At 42.0% G+C, this 17,087-nt stretch overlaps 1 protein-coding gene across 1 annotated transcript in view; it reads left to right on the top strand.

Annotated features, from left to right (window-relative positions):
* The first annotated feature begins 12,866 nt into the window (after positions 1 to 12,866).
* The window catches only part of Slc2a13 (solute carrier family 2 member 13), a 323,576-nt gene continuing 319,355 nt past the window's right edge, over positions 12,867 to 17,087 (top strand). Inside the window, exon 1 of the mRNA XM_031353230.1 lies at positions 12,867 to 13,555. Within this exon, the coding sequence (XP_031209090.1) occupies positions 13,033 to 13,555 (523 nt within the window). The 5' untranslated portion in view covers positions 12,867 to 13,032. The remainder of the gene's footprint in view (positions 13,556 to 17,087) is intronic.

Here is a 17,087-nt window from a genome sequence, read left to right as displayed (position 1 = left end):
TTTTTTATTAATTCGCGCTACAGTGCACAATTAATCCAGCGCCAGCATCCTCGCAACTAAGTTAGGGAGCAACACTAACTCAGAGTCTTAGAGCCTGTCATTCTGCAGGTAGCTATCTAGTCTTCTATAAATTTTGTCAAGATCTTAAGGTCTCCCTCTTGACCCTCCTCGTATACCAAATGGACAATTCCTGTTGGAATAGCCAAAGAACTTTCAAAGACAATGACCCTTTTGCTACCCAATTTCTGTTGCATTTACCACCCACAGCACATAATTCAAGATGGACTCTCTCCGATTCTATCAGAATGTCGACCCCCCGCCCTTTGCTTTGCCTATCATGACTCTTTGGTTTCTCTTAGTAATAAGTTCACACCAATGTACTACAGTAAATTAATAAGTCAAATCTTAAAACACATCTAGATGGAAAAGTCAGGGGTAGATGAGGAAGAGAGAAGATATGAATATAAACCTCAAGGCATGACAAAGATCTCTCCTCTCACTTGGCTTCAGCTACCTGTGGCCAGGAAATGCCATCATTCTCCATGGGACATTTATTAATACAAACAAAAAGTACTCAAAACATTTATGGCAGTCATGTCAACCTGTGTCCACTCAAACATACCTTTGAAGAAAAGAGCTGGGCACACTGGCATTTGGTGGAATAAATTATGAGTGCATAATTTACTCCTGTACAAAAGAGTCACATAGAGTAGGGCTGTATTCTTTCCATAGTAATGATTATTGAATATACCAAGGAACTTCCCAAGAAGAATGTTATAATCCATTCTTGGTTGTAAATGTCATATTTTAAGAGCAGTTTTAATTGTAGGAGAACTGGCTATGGTCCTCAGGTTGCAGAGTTCAATGTAGTTCACAAACTGTCAAAAAAAAAAAAAAAAAGGTACGTACTTTTGCTAGGCCAAGTTCCTGGTTGCTGTTGGTCCTCTGAACTACTTACTGAGAGAGTGTGGATTATCTGCAGAACACAGCTGTTCTCAATCTGAATACTTAGAAAATGAGTGGCACACGCCTTTAATCCCAGCACTTGGGAGGCAGAGACAGGTGGATTTCTGAGTTCTAGGGCAACCTGGTCTATACAGTGAGTTCCAGGACAGCCAGGGCTACACAGAGAAACCCTGTCTCGAAAAAACAAAGAGAGAGAGAGAGAGAGAGAGAGAGAGAGAGAGAGAGAGAGAGAGAGAGAGAGAGAGAGAGAGAGAGAGACTCCTCAGGGGAGAAAACTTTAGAAAAACAGTGTTTGGGCCCAGCAGTGAAATGCCAACTGCTTCTGCTGGCTTGTATGCAAGTCAACAGGTGACTTTTAGTGAACACAAAGCAAGGCTGTCCCTAGATCCTACCACACCCTCCCCATACCCATCATTTTGGGGTACTTTTCTGAGGACATGTTATTACTTCAGTGTACATAAGGGGAAACTAAATTAAGCACAACCTGCTTTGAAAAAAACTAAAAAAAACCATTTTGAAACCAGTAATTGTCTGTGAAATCATTCCATTTGAAGGACATTTATAAACAGCCTCCAAAACCACATTAAAAACTACAGTATGTGTAATATACCTGTAATTATAGCTCTTCAAGAGATTCAGGCAGGAGGATTGCAAGTTTAAGGCTAAACATCAGGGCAATTCAGTACGACCCTGTCTCAAAAACTTCCCGGCATGTGTTAGGCCTTGGGTTCAAACCTTCATATCACCAAAACAAAGCAATTAATCTATGTTCAAATTATTTGATGAGCTTATCCAGGAAGCATATAATGAACTTCTAAAAGGAAAAAAAATAGTGAGTAGAAGAAATAAGGTCAGTTTACTCAGAAATAAGACTTAAAAGAATTAAGACCATCACAAATCTAAGGTGCTTGGATGGTTTGCCTGATAGCAGCAAAATCTTATGATAATACAGTCTTGAGTTTTCTTCTCTCTCTATCAAGCTATACAACTCAGTTCACATGAAAATATTATGTTTCTATGTATAGGCTGATAGATAAGAGTAATGTCAAGCTGGTAAGAAATACGACCCAAAGTAGCAAAGGTGCCTAAGATGTTCTAAACAAGCAGCTGTCCTCATATTCTTGTCCTTATGAAGACTCAACACAAAAGGGATTAGTGATGCTTCTCTTTCTTACCAATATGTAGGTATGGACAGACTGCTCAAAGATGCGGAAGTCTATTTCTCAAGTGGTTTACCTTTAATGAAGTTTCTTCTTACCCAAGATTTTTTTAAAAAAATAATCTCATGCTTTTTTTTTAAAAAAAAAATAATAGAGCATTCATAGCTTATAGCAACAGCTAGTAACATTCTTTGGCTTCCATAATTGTATGAGCCTGCTGGCAAATAAGGAAATCATTGACTTAGGGGGCTATTTCTAAGTCTGCTGAATTATCTCACCAAGATAAAGCAATGTTTTCTGCAGATAATTGAAGTGCCCTGTGCTGCATTGAAGGAACACAGCCAGTAAAGCTGATATGAACTCCATGGCAACCGCACATCGACATTGTCTTTCTAACACCTGGGAAACGTCAGTCACTTTTGGACTTTCTCTGTCAGTAATGAATTAGACTTCCAGCAGCAAAGAAGATGCTTAAACATAGCTAGCCTAGAAAGCAGCCTTGTGTCATCTGACACTTAAATGGAAAATGTTAGCCTTGGCAATGACGGGGGAAAAGACAGACACACGAGTCCACACATTGTCCTCCCAGCCTCAGATATGAACAGAGTGACAGAAAGCTCAGGCTGATGACTGGGGAAGGCTTATTCACCCAACTGTTATGCAAAAGATGTCAGAGAAGAAAAAGAGTGTCTCATCTAATTAAGTGTTGTAAGCCACCTCTCTTAATCTATTTGCCACGTTGCACACTTCTAACTGACTGATTAATCTCCTAGCATCTTTATTATCTTGTGGATTGGAACATGCAGTGCACAAACATGTATACTTGGATGTTTGAAATGATTAACACTCATATATATTTGATTTTTTTGTTTATTTTTGAGATTGTAATTTAATTACATTCCTCCCTTCCCTCTGCTCCCTCAACTCCTCATAATCCCCTCCCTGTTCTCTTTCAAATTCATGATCTCTTTTTCCTCATTCATTGCTATTGCATGCATATATTTAAGGATTTTTTTTTGTCTACCTAAGCAAAGAACCATAGGGGTTTGTATTGATATACATTTTCATCTTTCAGAAAAAAATATTGAAAAGCTGAATGAGATCATAAACTATTTAACCTTTTTAAAGAATTACTTTTAAAAATAATTGCATCATTTTATATTCTTATCTAGAGACAAGTGCCCCAGAGCTATCATATCTTCAAAGACATTTGATGTGGTCAAGAATTTCAGTTGAGCTATTTGATTACGTTTCTAGTCATATTTCAGCATGATTTTCACTCACATGCCTGAATGAAGGTAGACCTTAGGCAGAGACTCTGTGTGTGAACTAACCGTGGATAGTGTTACCTAAAGCACCACCTATCTATCTTTTCATTACTTGCTTGAATTTTCATTATTGAACATCAATACTTCTGGATCTGAGTCTTCTTTCATGTGTGAAATTTGTAATTTCCCCTTCAGTTTGTAACTTGTCCCTCTATTTTCTTAAAGGTATTTTCTGAAAAAAAAAATTAAAACCAAGAAGTTATCTATGTAAAATAAGCATATAAAATGATTTTATTTCTATATATTCACAGAGAAAGTATGGATGAGAATATTTAAAATGTATGTTTTTTTATTTGACAGTTACTCAAAACAAAGTATTTGTTGTAGTATAATATACTGGAGAAGATATGACTGCGTGGTAGGGTAGTTGACTTGATTCTCAAAGATTCTAGGTTCAATCTGCAGCAATGCACACATAGAAGCACACACATAGACCCAGAGACTCACAAACTCAGACAGATGCACACACGCACACACACACACACACACGCACACACACACACAATGAGGCATCACAAAAACTTCCATAACTCTAGCTGAAGATAAGTACACTGAAGAATCCTGACACACACATACATATATCATATGCTATATGTTATATAACATAAAATATATTATATGTATTCTATTATATATTATATAATACATATTACATATTGTGTGTGTGTGTGTGTGCGTGCATGCATGTGTGTGTGTGTAATCTCCCCACAGTACTTCCAAGGAAGGCACAGGAGATTTGAAAATGTGCAAGACCACCATGGTCTACATAGAAAGTTCCAGGCCAGCTAGAGCATTACAGCAAGAGGCCATATATCCTGACAAGTTATATGTCAACTGGACACAGGCTAGAGTTATCTGAAAGGAGGGAACTTATAAAAGCAACTTTTATTGGCCTGGGTGATTGTCATCTCTGATGTCATCTACCTTCATTTGCTAACCTAGGCCTTAGTCCTGGAAGCTTCTAGCCTTGGTACAATCTTACCTAAGTCTAGAATGTCTTCAGTTTCTGAAACTTGCTGCTGAATAAGCTCATCCATTCTAGTGCATTCTTATCTCTGGCTGGCTGGTTCAAATCAGCTGTTCTGGCTCAAACTAATCTCCTCTCTCTCTCTCTCTCTCTCTCTCTCTCTCTCTCTCTCTCTCTCTCTCTCTCTGTCTCTCTGTCTCTGTCTCTCTGTCTCTGTCTCTGTCTCTCTCTCTGTCTCTCTCTCTCCCTCCCTCCCTCTCTCTCTCTCTCTCTCTCTCTCTCTCTCTCTCTCTCTCTCTCTCCCTCTCCTGAATTGCTTTTCTTGACCTCAAACTATAACTCTCTCAATCTGTTCTAATCTTCTGACTCCTGCTCATTCTCTGGTTTGCTTTCTCTCTCTGCACTTTCTTTCTTTCTTTCTTCCTTCCTTCCTTCCTTCCTTCCTTCCTTCCTTTCTTTCTTTTCTTTCTTTATTGGTTTTTCAAGACAGGGTTTCTCTGTATAGCTCGGGCTGTACTGGAACTTACTCTGTAGACCAGGCAGACCTCTAACTCAGAAATCTGCCTACCTCTGCCTCCCAAGTGCAGATTAAAGGCGTGTGCCACCACTGCCTGGCTTCTGCACTGCTTTCTTAAGTAGCTTCCTTTTACTCTCTCTCTTCTCCTGGGAGTTGGGTATATCCTGTTCTATCACATCTTCCTCTGATTTGTCACTTTGTCTGACACTCAATTAGACATGACATTCAAACATGGGTGCTTCCTTTTACAAACTAACTTTACCTTCTTTGTTTGAGATAAAAGGTGTGCACTGAGGTTTTCTATATCCTTGCCAAGGGGGTTAAAGGTGTGTGCTAAGGGCTGAGCCACACCATAAGTACAAACAGGGCTTTTCAGTAAATAACACAGTCCTGGAGTTCACAGTGTGATCAAATATCCTGCAACTGGAACCTCAAATGAGAAAATGCCTCTGTAAGATCTAACTGTAGGGTATTTCCTTCATTAGTGATTGATGGGGAGGGTAGAGCCCATTGTGGTGGTGTTATCTCTGGGCTGGTGGCCTTGGGTTCTATAAGGAAGCAGACTAAGCAAGCCGTGAGCGAGCAGCAAGCCAGTAAGTAAGCGGCGTCCCTCTATGGCCTCTGCATCAACTCATGCCTCCAGGATCCTGCCCTGTTTGAATTCCTTCCCTGACTTCCCTTAATAATAAGTTCTTACTTGAAAGTATAACAAAATGAAACAAAATCTTTCCTCCCAAGTTGCTTTGGCCATAATGTTTTATTGAAGCAATAGAAACCTAAACTAAGATACCATGTAACACAAATAGATAGGTAGATGGATAGATAGATAGATACATACATAGATACATAGATACATAGAAAGATACATAGATACATAGATATATAGATACATAGATACATAGATAACAAATATGAAATACACATGGGGGGGGGGTAAAGCGGTTCTGCTGCATACCTAAACTTAAAATTAATGCATTTTACTATGAAAGGGACTTTAAGTCTATAAGTATTTGGTACCTGTCATTAGCACCATAGGACAGAAGTGGAGGGAGGAGCTCATGAAGCTGCCGGAGCTCAGCTGAGGCTGAGGCTGAGGCTGAGGCTGAGGCTGGAGGGTGAAGGATTTTTGTCTAGCCTGGGACACATGGGATGACCCTGCCTAGCCTGGGACAAATACTATGACCCTGTCTTGAAAAACAAACAAACGAAAGAAAACACTAATAATTTGGAGAATGCTGTCTAAATTAGTTGGCTGTGTTCCCCTCTGTTCTTTACACTGTGAGTTTATCATCCGTCACCATAGTAATTGAAGGCTGAGGGTACACTTAGCTGGTATGTCTGTGAGAAATAACTTTGATTACCCTCGGGCTCCTGCCTGGAAATTTCATCACCATGCTGGAAAACAAAGAGCACACAGCAGAACTGACTCTGCTTTTCTTGTCTGTGCATGATTACATTCTCATTTCCTTACCACATCTTCCTCCCCCCAGGGAGATCCGTCATGATTAGCTAGTGACAATATCTCGTTTATGGTGTTTCTCTATATTTACCCAAACATCTTGTAATATATCAACAATTTAGAGAAGATGAGGGAATTATTTAGCTTTTCAGCTCAGAAAACACATTTTCTTTTTCTTCTTATCCATTATAGTTTGAGAGGTAAGTTTTCAGAATAGAAAAGCTACTAAAATAAATTTTCTATTTCTCTGTAGTGTTCAAAGAAGTTTTCAGATACCACAGACTGGTAATTGATAAGTATATTGACTTAGTTTTTAGCTTCATACTTGTCAAAAATTTTATTGATATATATATATTCCAATCAGATCTATATCACATTCCTTTCCCTCTAACTAATCCCTTATTTCTCACTACCACCTCTGCCTTCCATTTTCACACATTCTCTCCTTATTAAAACTCAATCCACTCCATGCTCTTTGTATGTGTGTGGATATAGGACCATCTACCTAATCATGGATAGTCTCAGGGTCTCCATCTATGAAGAAAGCTTATTCTCTTTCCCCCATCAATCACTCGTAGCTTCTCAGCTACAGATGCAGCTTCATGAGCTCCTCCCTCCACTTCTGTCTTAGCTGTTGTTCTATTGATGTGAAGAGACATCATGATCAAGGCAGCTTATAAAAGAAGTCATTTAATCGGGAGCTCACTTGCAGTTCCAGAGGGTTAGTACATGGTCATCATCATGGCAGAGAAAATGGGATGGTCCTGGAGCTCTAACTGAGACCTTATATCAAGATCCACAGGCAGCAGGCAGACAGGCAGACAGACAGACAGACAGGCAGACAGAGTGAGCCTGGCTTGGGCTTTTGAAACCTCAAAGCCCATCTCTAGTGACAGGCTTCTTTCAATAAGGCAACACCTCCTACTCTTTCCAAAAGCAGTTCCAACAGTCGGGGACCAAGTACTCCAATACATTAGCCTAACAGGGCTCTTCTCCTCGACTCCACTCTACCTCCTGGCTGGGATTTTGCCTGTCTTAATCTTACATAGGTCTTATGCAGTCACAGCCACTGAGAGTTCTTTTGAACAATAATAGCCTCGTCCTGTACAGCAAATAATGTTTGGCTGAAAATGCACACTACTTCTGCCTCTTAAAATCCAATCCTTCTCAAAGAGTTCCACTAACTGGGGACCAAACATTGAAACACATGAACCTCTGGGGGCCATTTGCATTTCAGCAACCACAATGAGACCCTGAGTTGTGAAGCCCATACCCCTGTACTTACTAAAGAATAAGTCCTTTATTTAATCCCATTTAATTTGGGTTTTTTATTTCTTGCAACCCTCAATTAGCAAAACCAAATACAACTACTTCTATTTTGCTACGTGCATATGCATGTACATATGCACACACACTTATAAGCACATACAATTCTTAAAATATGTGTTTCAAAGCAGAAATGTCTCTGAGAAGAGTATCCTGCATCTTAATTACTTTTCTCCCACCATGACAAAGGCATCTTATATTAAAAAAAAAAAAAAGCATTTAATTTGAGGCTCACTGTTCCAGAGGGTTAGGCCATGAGTAGTTAGGCCATGACTACCATGGTATGGTGCATGGCAGGTATGGCTGGAGTGGTAGGTAGCAGAATGTCTACTTCTGATTCGCAGGCAAGAGGTCAAGAGAGAACCAAACTCACTGTCAGTATCATACCCCCTCCAAATGGCCACACCTCCTAATTTTCCCCCAAACAGTTCCATCAATGGAGGACAGAGTATTTAAACATATGAAGTCAATGAGACCATTCTCACTTAAACCACCACATCTTGGAAGGATTTTTTTTTTTTTAAGAGAGAAAGTTATCTTTATTGCCGTATTGTTTTTCAGCAAGGATACATTACTTGTGTTGCTAAACATCCAATAAGCATAATATTGTGCTCCCAACACCTCATCCCCTCTTCCTGATCACGGCCCTCATCCTCTCCGTGTGGTACTGAGTTTTGGATTTGGAACCTGGTGAATGCTAGGCAAACATTCTCTAGTTATAGCCTTATCCCAACAACAAACATATTTCCACTGTATCAGTTACGTTTATCTCAGCCTGGTGCTGAGAATGTGTAGCAGTATATCCCCAAACTCTCTTTTCCTCTTCTATGGTGGGTCCTACCTAGTGTTCTGGGATCGTGCAAACAAATGTCCTTAAACATTGGGATTTAGGACTTGCTTAGCAAATCAATAAGGATGCTTACATTTTGTCTCGATTAGCAATTAACTATAATTTAAAAGTGATTTTTTTAGAACTCTAGTCAATGAGCACTTGCTGAGCCTTTGTAAGTGAGAGAAAGTTGTTCATAAAATAACCTGGTAATTTGAAACGTTTTGTGAAACATTGGTGGAGATGTACTCTGGTTTGTCTCAGACCCCGAACTTTCGATTTCCCCGTGAAGTTAAATTAGAAGAAGCTACAAGGAACTCTATTTTATTTTATTTTTTTTATTGATTTAAGTTTTATTGCATTATGATGAGAAAAGATACATGATTTCAATTTATCTGAATTTGTTAACATTTAACAATATATTTTAAGTAAAATTACATCACATTCTTATTTCCCTTTTGTACTCCAACTCCTCCCAGAGAACCCCCATTCAATACCTGCAATACCTTTCGATTTTTTTTATTTTGTCATATTCTTTAAAATTTATAAAATATTGTAACAATAAAAATAAGTATTATAAAATTGTTTGATATAAAACAATAATCAATTGAACAGTCTTATGTAGTTGCTTGCCTACAGCAATACTGAAAATACATATGTTTTTCTCAATATAAATTTTAAATAACTCCAAACATATTAACTGTATATTTCAAAATAATACATCACTACTAGTATTTTTTTACATGAACATAGATAAAGTCTTTTTGTTTGTTGTTTGTTTGGTATTTAGTAGAGCTTAAAATCTTGGCTCTTACTGTGGTACAAGTCCAAAATAAGAACAATTTTGAGACATTAGAGTTCATTGTACTCAATGACCCTCACAATACCAAAGGATTTTACCTCCATTGTAGCTAAGCTGAGAGTTGACAGTTCTGATGCACCAAGGAATGTACAAACAAGCAGAAAGTCTAATTGATTGTACAATATTGGACCTATTTCTCTAGTTACCCAATTAGAGAGACCACTGGATGACAGCTAACAAATTTCTAATCCTCATATTTTTGGATTTCAATTGATTAGGATATGTTAGTAATATTAATTTTCATCATAAGAGATATTAAGAAAAAGTAATTGTCACTTCCTGTTGTTTTTGTTGTAAGAGGTGGAATTAGATTTGTGTGGACTTGTTGAAAGATTACTTTCTTGCTTCTTCTAGGGTGTAGTTTTGCTCCTTATGTTGGTGTTTTTCTTCTATTATCCTTTGTAGGGCTGGATTTTACAATATTACGTAAATTTTGTTTTGTCATGGAATATCTTGTTTTCTCCATTTATGGTAATTGAGAGTTTTGCTGGGTATAGCAGCTTGTGCTGGCATTTGTGTTCTCTTAGGGTCTGTATGACATCTGCCCAGTATCATCAAGCTTTCATAGTCTCTGGTGAGAAGTCTGGCGTAATTCTGATAGGCCTGCCTTTATATGTTACTTGACTTTTTCCCTTACTGTTTTTAACATTCTTTCTTTGTTTTAGTGCATTTGGTATTTTGATTATTATGTGATGGGAGGAATTTCTTTTCTGGTCCAGTGTATTTGGAGTTTTGTAGGCTTCTTGTATGTTCATGAGCATCTCTTTCTTTAGGTTATGGAAGTTTTCTTCTATAATTTTGTTGAAGATATTTATTGGCCCTTTAAGTTGGGAATCTTCACTCTCTTCTATACCTATTATCCTTAGGTTTTATCTTCTCATTGTGTCCTGGACTTCCTGGATGTTTTGGGTTAGGAGCTTTTTGCTTTTTGCATTTTCTTTGACTGTGGTGTCAATGTTTTCTATGGTGTTTTCTCTTCTAATGTTTTCTAATGTTTCTAATGTTTTCTCTTCTGACCCTGAGATTCTCTCTTCTATCTCTTGTATTCTGTTGATGATGCTTGCATCTCCTGATTTCTTTCCTAGGTTTTCTAACTCCAGGGTTGTCTCCCTTTGTGATTTCTTTATTGTTTCTATTTCCATTTTTAGATCCTGGATGGTTTTGTTCATTTCCTTCACCCGTTTGATTGTGTTTTCTTGTAGTTCTTTAAGGGATTTTTGTGTTCCCTCTTGAAGGGCTTCTAGCTGTTTACCAGTGTTTTCCTGTATTTCTTTGAGGGAGTTATTTATGTCTTTCTTAAAGTCCTGTATCATCATCATGAGAAGTGATTTTATATCTGAATCTTGCTTTTCCGGTGTGATGGTGTGTCCAGGACTTACTATGGTGGGAGAATTGGGTTCTGATGATATCAAGTAACCTTGGTTTCTGTTGCTTATGTTCTTATGCTTGCCTCCGGCCATCTGGTTATCTCTAGTGCTGCCTGCCCTGGCTAAATCTGACTGAAGTCTGTCCTACCTGTGATCCTGGTTGTGTCAGAACTCCTCAGAATCAAGCTGTCTCTGTGATCCTGTGATTCTGGGATCCTGTGATCCTGGGCCTGTTAGAACACCTGGGAGTGAAGCTTCCTCCGGGTGTTGTGGGACTGGCTGCAAAATTTGTCCTCAAGGTCTGCTCAGAGCACTGGCCCAGACAGACTGGAAGCAACCTGTTCCACTGGGTTGGCGGAGTAAGGAACTCTATTTTAATGGAATGTTCTGGTGTGGTGCCTAATTGAACTCGGCTCCTCCCAAGAACCCTGAAGAGAGCTTTTTGGTCATCAGTTGTGTTACTAATGTCACATTTCCTTCCAAGGTAATCTAATCTCAGGAATATAAATTACAAGGTGTAGATGATTTTAAGGAGTATTTAGTTCAGTGTTCTGTAACCCTGAAGGTGAATTTGAAGCTCCTAGTGAGTATGAGTCACAGTGTTCACTAGGCCAGCAGGATTTGAAATTCAGTTTGTTTAAATTCAACAAAAAACTTGTGGCGCTCTTCTCTGCAGAAGCTACGTGAATAGGCTGACCACCAGGGGGCGCAGTTTTGCTGCTGTGGGCTACTCCTGCCAGAATCTTCTGAAGTCTAAGTTATTAAGTTTCATTATTTGAGAGACTAAGTCTGTGTTTAATCGCTCCTTGGGAAGATGGCAAAACCTTGCTTTAAAGATACACAATACATTTAAAGTTATTACTCTGAGATAATTTCCCCCTACATTTTTCCTCTCTCCTGGCTGGAAAGTGAAATATTTTGGAGCTATGGTGATTGAAAATTAAAGTAAAAGGGACGTTGGGAAAGTCTAATAACTTCATAGTGTAATAAGGATGACAGAAACAATTTCTCTGAAGGAAACAAGCTTAAACTGCATGAATAGGGCTCGTGCTAACAAACATTTTTGTTCAAATAAGGGAAGTAAATGAGGGTAGGAATTGTTCATGGAGACCATGGGTTTTAAAATTCTTTTTCATTTAAATCTGGTGTCCTACGCCTGAAGAATGAGACTGCAGCAAAAAGATACTTGATTAGTCTTCTTCTCTGGAAATGAAACAACATAAAATAATTTACAGAATATTTAAATCAGCGGGAGGTTTCCCATCCAGCCAACAACTGGCAATTAGCAATTAAAATAGCCATCCTCAAACGTTTTGAAATTACTTTGTTTCAGGCAAATGGGACATTTAAATAGCTTCTCGAAATCAAGGGGCAGCAGCAGGAATTGTCAGGGAGAAGGTATCTTTTTGGGCTCGCATGCTGGGCAAGAAAGGTGGCAATTGCCTATCGCACAATGGATCAGATTCTTGGGTTTCCTTGCTCCACTTGGAATCAGCTAGTTATGTGCGAGTGAGATGTATATACGCACAGCTTCATCTTTGGGGGTTCACAGGAAGCCTTCTCCGGAGATAATTCTCTTCCTCCTTCCCCCTCTCCCTCCTCCTCTCTCTCTCCCCTCAGAGAATCAAGATGCAAATGCTTTTTAGAAGGGCAGAAGCTGAAGATAAAGTAGCAGGAAGAAAGCAAACTACAGAAACAGAGATCGTGGTTCCAAAGTGCTCCAAAACAAACTAATTGCAAACTAATTGCAGCGGGACACACACTGCAAAAGGACAGAAGTAGGTGGGTGCCAGGCAGTCTCAGCCACGTCGGATTGCAAGCAGGAGGGCAGAAGGAGACATTCACCTGATCCTTAGCCTGCTGTGAGCCTCTATGCTCTGGACAGCAGCTCAGAACAGCCAGAAGACAGGCTTCCTTGTGTCCTGGTACCCGAGTCTCCCCAAGGAGGAGCTCGTCCTCCAAGGGCCCGCCACTTAACCCCGCCCACAGAGGGGAGGTGGCCGCGCCCGGGGGAGGAGCTCTTCTCTAGCCACGCCCACCACAGGAGGCGGGTCCCATTCGCCCCTCCCCTCCAAGCGGACAAGTGACGCACGACCCCGCCCCCGGCCGCTCCACAGCGCCAGCCTAGCAGAGGCTGCGAGGCGGCGAGCGGGCTGGGGTGGCCGAGGAGCCGCGGCTCAGCAGCTGGCAGCGAGTGCGCGGCGCCCCACGGAACTTCCCCGCTGCCGCCTCGGCGGCGTCCGCCTCTCCCATGTCCCGCAAGGCGAGCGAGGACGTGGAGTACACGCTGCGCAGCCTGAGCAGCCTGATGGGCGAGAGGCGCCGCCGGCAGCCGGAGCCCGGGGCGCCGGGCGGGGAGCGCAGCCTCCTGGCCGCCGAGTCGGCCGCCAGCCTGCAGGGCGCGGAGCTGGAGCGCGCGGCGCGCAGGCAGTTCCAGCGCGACGAGACCCCCGCCTTCGTGTACGCGGCCGCCGCCTTCTCGGCGCTCGGCGGCTTCCTGTTCGGCTATGACACCGGCGTGGTGTCCGGGGCCATGCTGCTGCTGCGGCGCCAGATGCGCCTGGGCGCGATGTGGCAGGAGCTGCTGGTGTCGGGCGCGGTGGGCGCGGCCGCCGTCGCGGCGCTGGCCGGAGGGGCCCTGAACGGCGCCCTCGGTCGGCGCAGCGCCATCCTGCTGGCCAGCGCCCTGTGCACCGTGGGCTCCGCCGTGCTGGCCGCCGCCGCCAACAAGGAGACGCTGCTGGCCGGTCGCCTGGTCGTGGGGCTCGGCATCGGTGAGTGGCCGCGCCCGCGAGCCCCACTGACCCCTGCTCTTCCCTGCTCCGCGGTCCTTCGGGGGGCCCTGGTGGCTGTGGAGGATGCGCCCCCTTCTCCCGGATTCCCACGTGGGATCTGCGGTCGCCCGCGGGTCAGTCATCGCCAGACAGTCTGGAGCAATTCTAGAAACCCCAGCATCCCCGATCCGGCCTGACCTGAGGCCCCTTGTTGAGTTTAGGAGGGTCTCCACATCCCTGCCATGCCCCGAGAGCGATTTCCCCACTGCCAGCCGTTCTTTTAGGTTGTTCAGCCCACCCAGCTTTAGACGAACTGCAATAATTTGTAGAGTCAAGGAGTTTTGAACTCCAAAATTCTTGCTCCGTTCCAGTGGATCATTTTTGGGTGGAACACTATTTCCTCTCCTTGCTCTGTGCTCTGTGGTTGGCTTTCAACCTTTGCCAGTTTCTAGATGAAATTTCTGCCTCCCCCTCCCCATCCTACTTAGAACTTTTACTTTGAGCCAACGTTCACCATTCTTGTTTTGCCTTTCTCTGCTTTTTTTTTTTCCTATGGGAACCAAATTGTCTATTAAAGGTCATATTCATTTCCTAGATTCATTTAAGAGCTACTCCTGTGGGTGAATGCCCAGCGAGAAGGATACTTGCAATTTACTTTAGAAATGAAGAGATGTGGGTTCTCTGGGCATTGATTTTTTTTTCCACCCTGTTTGCCTAGCGCAGGAGGTCCTACTGGTGTGCTCTTGGCAGAGGGAAGCTATTTGGGATGAGCCCAGTGTTATTAGAAAGCACTTTTAAAGGGAGAATGGGGAGTTGTGACTTACATCTCACTGGTAGTTTTCCAAGACACACCACTGATGGTGCTGTAAAATGTTTCCTTTTATAATTCAGTTTCCTTTAGGGCACTGTTAAAGTGTTGCTTCCCTATGGGAGGGCTAGATGGATTCCTGGAGCTTTCCGGAGCTGACCACTAGCTGCTGTTTGAGGTAGCTGCCCCTTCACCCTTCTGGATAGGTTTGTCAGGGAAAGCGCACTCATTCATTGAACTCTGCCGGTAGGAGACAGGAACCTAAAACCCCAGCTCACTGTCCCTGCATCCCCAGTCACCGACTTTGCTTTTATAGGTAATTACTGCATCATGGTAAGGCTCTCTGTGAAATGTGGATTTGGCAAAGGAAGGTCCAGATGACCACCAAACAGACAAAACAGTGGAAATCCACTCTCTGTGTAGAAAACACCCTATGCCTGTAGGACCCTTCAACCAATAACATGCCTAGGACTCTAATCAGCATCGTCTGCTGGGGATACAAACCCTTCCTCTCTTCCACCCTCACCTTCTTTCCCCACCCCCCTCCCCCGGGCATAGGAATGACACTTCAGTTATCACAGTCTCATTATGAATTCCCAGACTTATATTTTGAGATTGATGATTTGCAGATGTGTCTTAATGAAACTCCTGAGTGTCAGATGGAAACTGAAGCATTATGTTGATTCTTGCCTGACAGCCTTGAGGCGCTGTCATGTCACAGTCCTTTCAGATGTAGGATGCAGGATTGTAAGGAGAGCATCCTCTATAGTTGGCTTAGCAAATGGGTCTAAAGGCAGATAGAACCGGCTCTCCTCCCTTAGGACACTGGTTCTCAATCTTCCTAACGCTGTGGCCCTTTAATACAGCTCCTCATGTTGTAGTGACCTCCAACCATAAAATTATTTCGTTGCTACTTCATAACTGTAATCTTGCTACATTTATACACATGCCATGTAACTATCTGATATGCAGGACCTCTGATAAGCGACCTCAAAGGGGACTTGACCTACAGGTTGAGAACCACTCACTGCCTTAGGAGGAGAGGCTGAGAGGTGGTGGATGGGTAGAACAGGTGATGCAGTGAGCTCCATGGAGAAAAACCAGGTCTGGAGATTAGGAAAGGACTGTAAGCAAGGGTGGACTGGTGTGAATACAGAAGGAAAGAGGATGGTGCACGCCAAAGAGCAGATATGCCATTGTGAGAACAGCTAGGCAGGAACTGTGTGCGTGGAGGAAGAGAAGAGGTGTGAAGTCAGACGCAGTCTCTGACATGGGATCCGTAAAATTCAGGAAAGAAAAAGAAACACTTCAAGTTTAAATTAGTGGTTAAGCGTACAGTTTCAAATATTTATATAAAGACCTCTGTAACTCACAGATCACCATCCTCCTGAGAGAACTTTTGGTTCTTTGTAGCTGAAAGGAAATGGGTCTCTAACATGAGTGTTTTGTTGACATTCTTGTGGTTTGTTTGGGGAGACAATCAATCAGTTTTGTCTGTTTAGAACACTAAGTCAGGGCTTACTCCATGGCCCCTTTTAGAACAGGTAATCTTTCTATGTGGCAAGTGATTTTTATTGTTGTTGTTATTGGTTTTGTTGTTGTTTCTGGGTTTTTTTGTTGGTTTTTGTCTTGTGATAATTTAACATGTCTTGTGCCATTTCTAGACAAGCTCTCCATGATAACTTTTCTCTCCACATTTACCCTGGGGAAATCTAAGGTGCTTGGAATCAGAGATTTTGTTGATTTTGTAAATTTCCAAATTTGTATTCCTGAAGCATAGAAGAAACATACTGAATGTTCAAGTGAATGATGAGCAGAAATGTCACAAATGAAGTGAAACTTCCATGGCTGGTGTCAATTTAATTCAAAACCGTCCTTTCAACAATGAAATTAACGCATTATCAAAATTATATAAATGTCATCTAAAGGTTTGAATGTTGCACTTTGATGAAATCATTCATTCATTTATTCCATGATAAGTTCTGTCAGATTTGGGATCGGGAGTAAATAGCTAACTATGAAGCCCCTGAACAGATCAGGAAGACACATCAGTAACCAGTTACAAAACAGTAGAGGGTTGTCTAAGTGCCAGAGAAATGGGGAGAGCAGATAGATCACTGATTGTTTGGGCTGTGTGTGTAGAAAAGGTACCAGAGGGGCTGGAGAGATGGCTTAGTGGTTAAGAGCATATTCTGTTCTTGCTGAAGTCCAGTTCCCAGTATCTCTGTTGTTCAGATCATAACCACCTGTAACTCCTAACTCCAGCTTCGAGGAATCTGGGGGGCTGTTACAACGTCACCCTAATTCACATAGACCCATACAGACACATTCATACCTAACCACAACTAAACACTGAAAAGGATGCAGGCTTAAGAAAGGTTTTAGAGAAGCCATCTTTAAGTCCGATGTTGAAAGACAAGTAGGAATCCAGCAGATGATGTAAGCAGGAAGTGAGAGAGTGCTGGATTACTGCCTCCTCTGGCCTGGGCACAGGAAAATCCTTTTCTATGGTCTCTCACCTAGCCTTCCTACCTCTTACCTTAGTGGGACCAGGTCTCCTCCTGCTGGACGTAGAAACTTTCCACCATTTCCCTGAAAAGGTCGTAGACACAAACTCAGGATTCTGTTAGCAAGATCTCAAAAGTTGCTTTTACTAGACATTTAAAGGGAAGTTCACTGTAGGAGTGAAGTCACAGAAAAAGCCAGGGTTTGAAGTGTGGATGA

The sequence above is a fragment of the Mastomys coucha genome, unplaced genomic scaffold, assembly GCF_008632895.1.
Source record: "Mastomys coucha isolate ucsf_1 unplaced genomic scaffold, UCSF_Mcou_1 pScaffold11, whole genome shotgun sequence".
In the NCBI taxonomy this organism is placed as follows: domain Eukaryota; kingdom Metazoa; phylum Chordata; class Mammalia; order Rodentia; family Muridae; genus Mastomys; species Mastomys coucha.
Note: the sequence above shows the minus strand (reverse complement) of the source record. Positions and strands in the feature narration are given on the sequence as shown.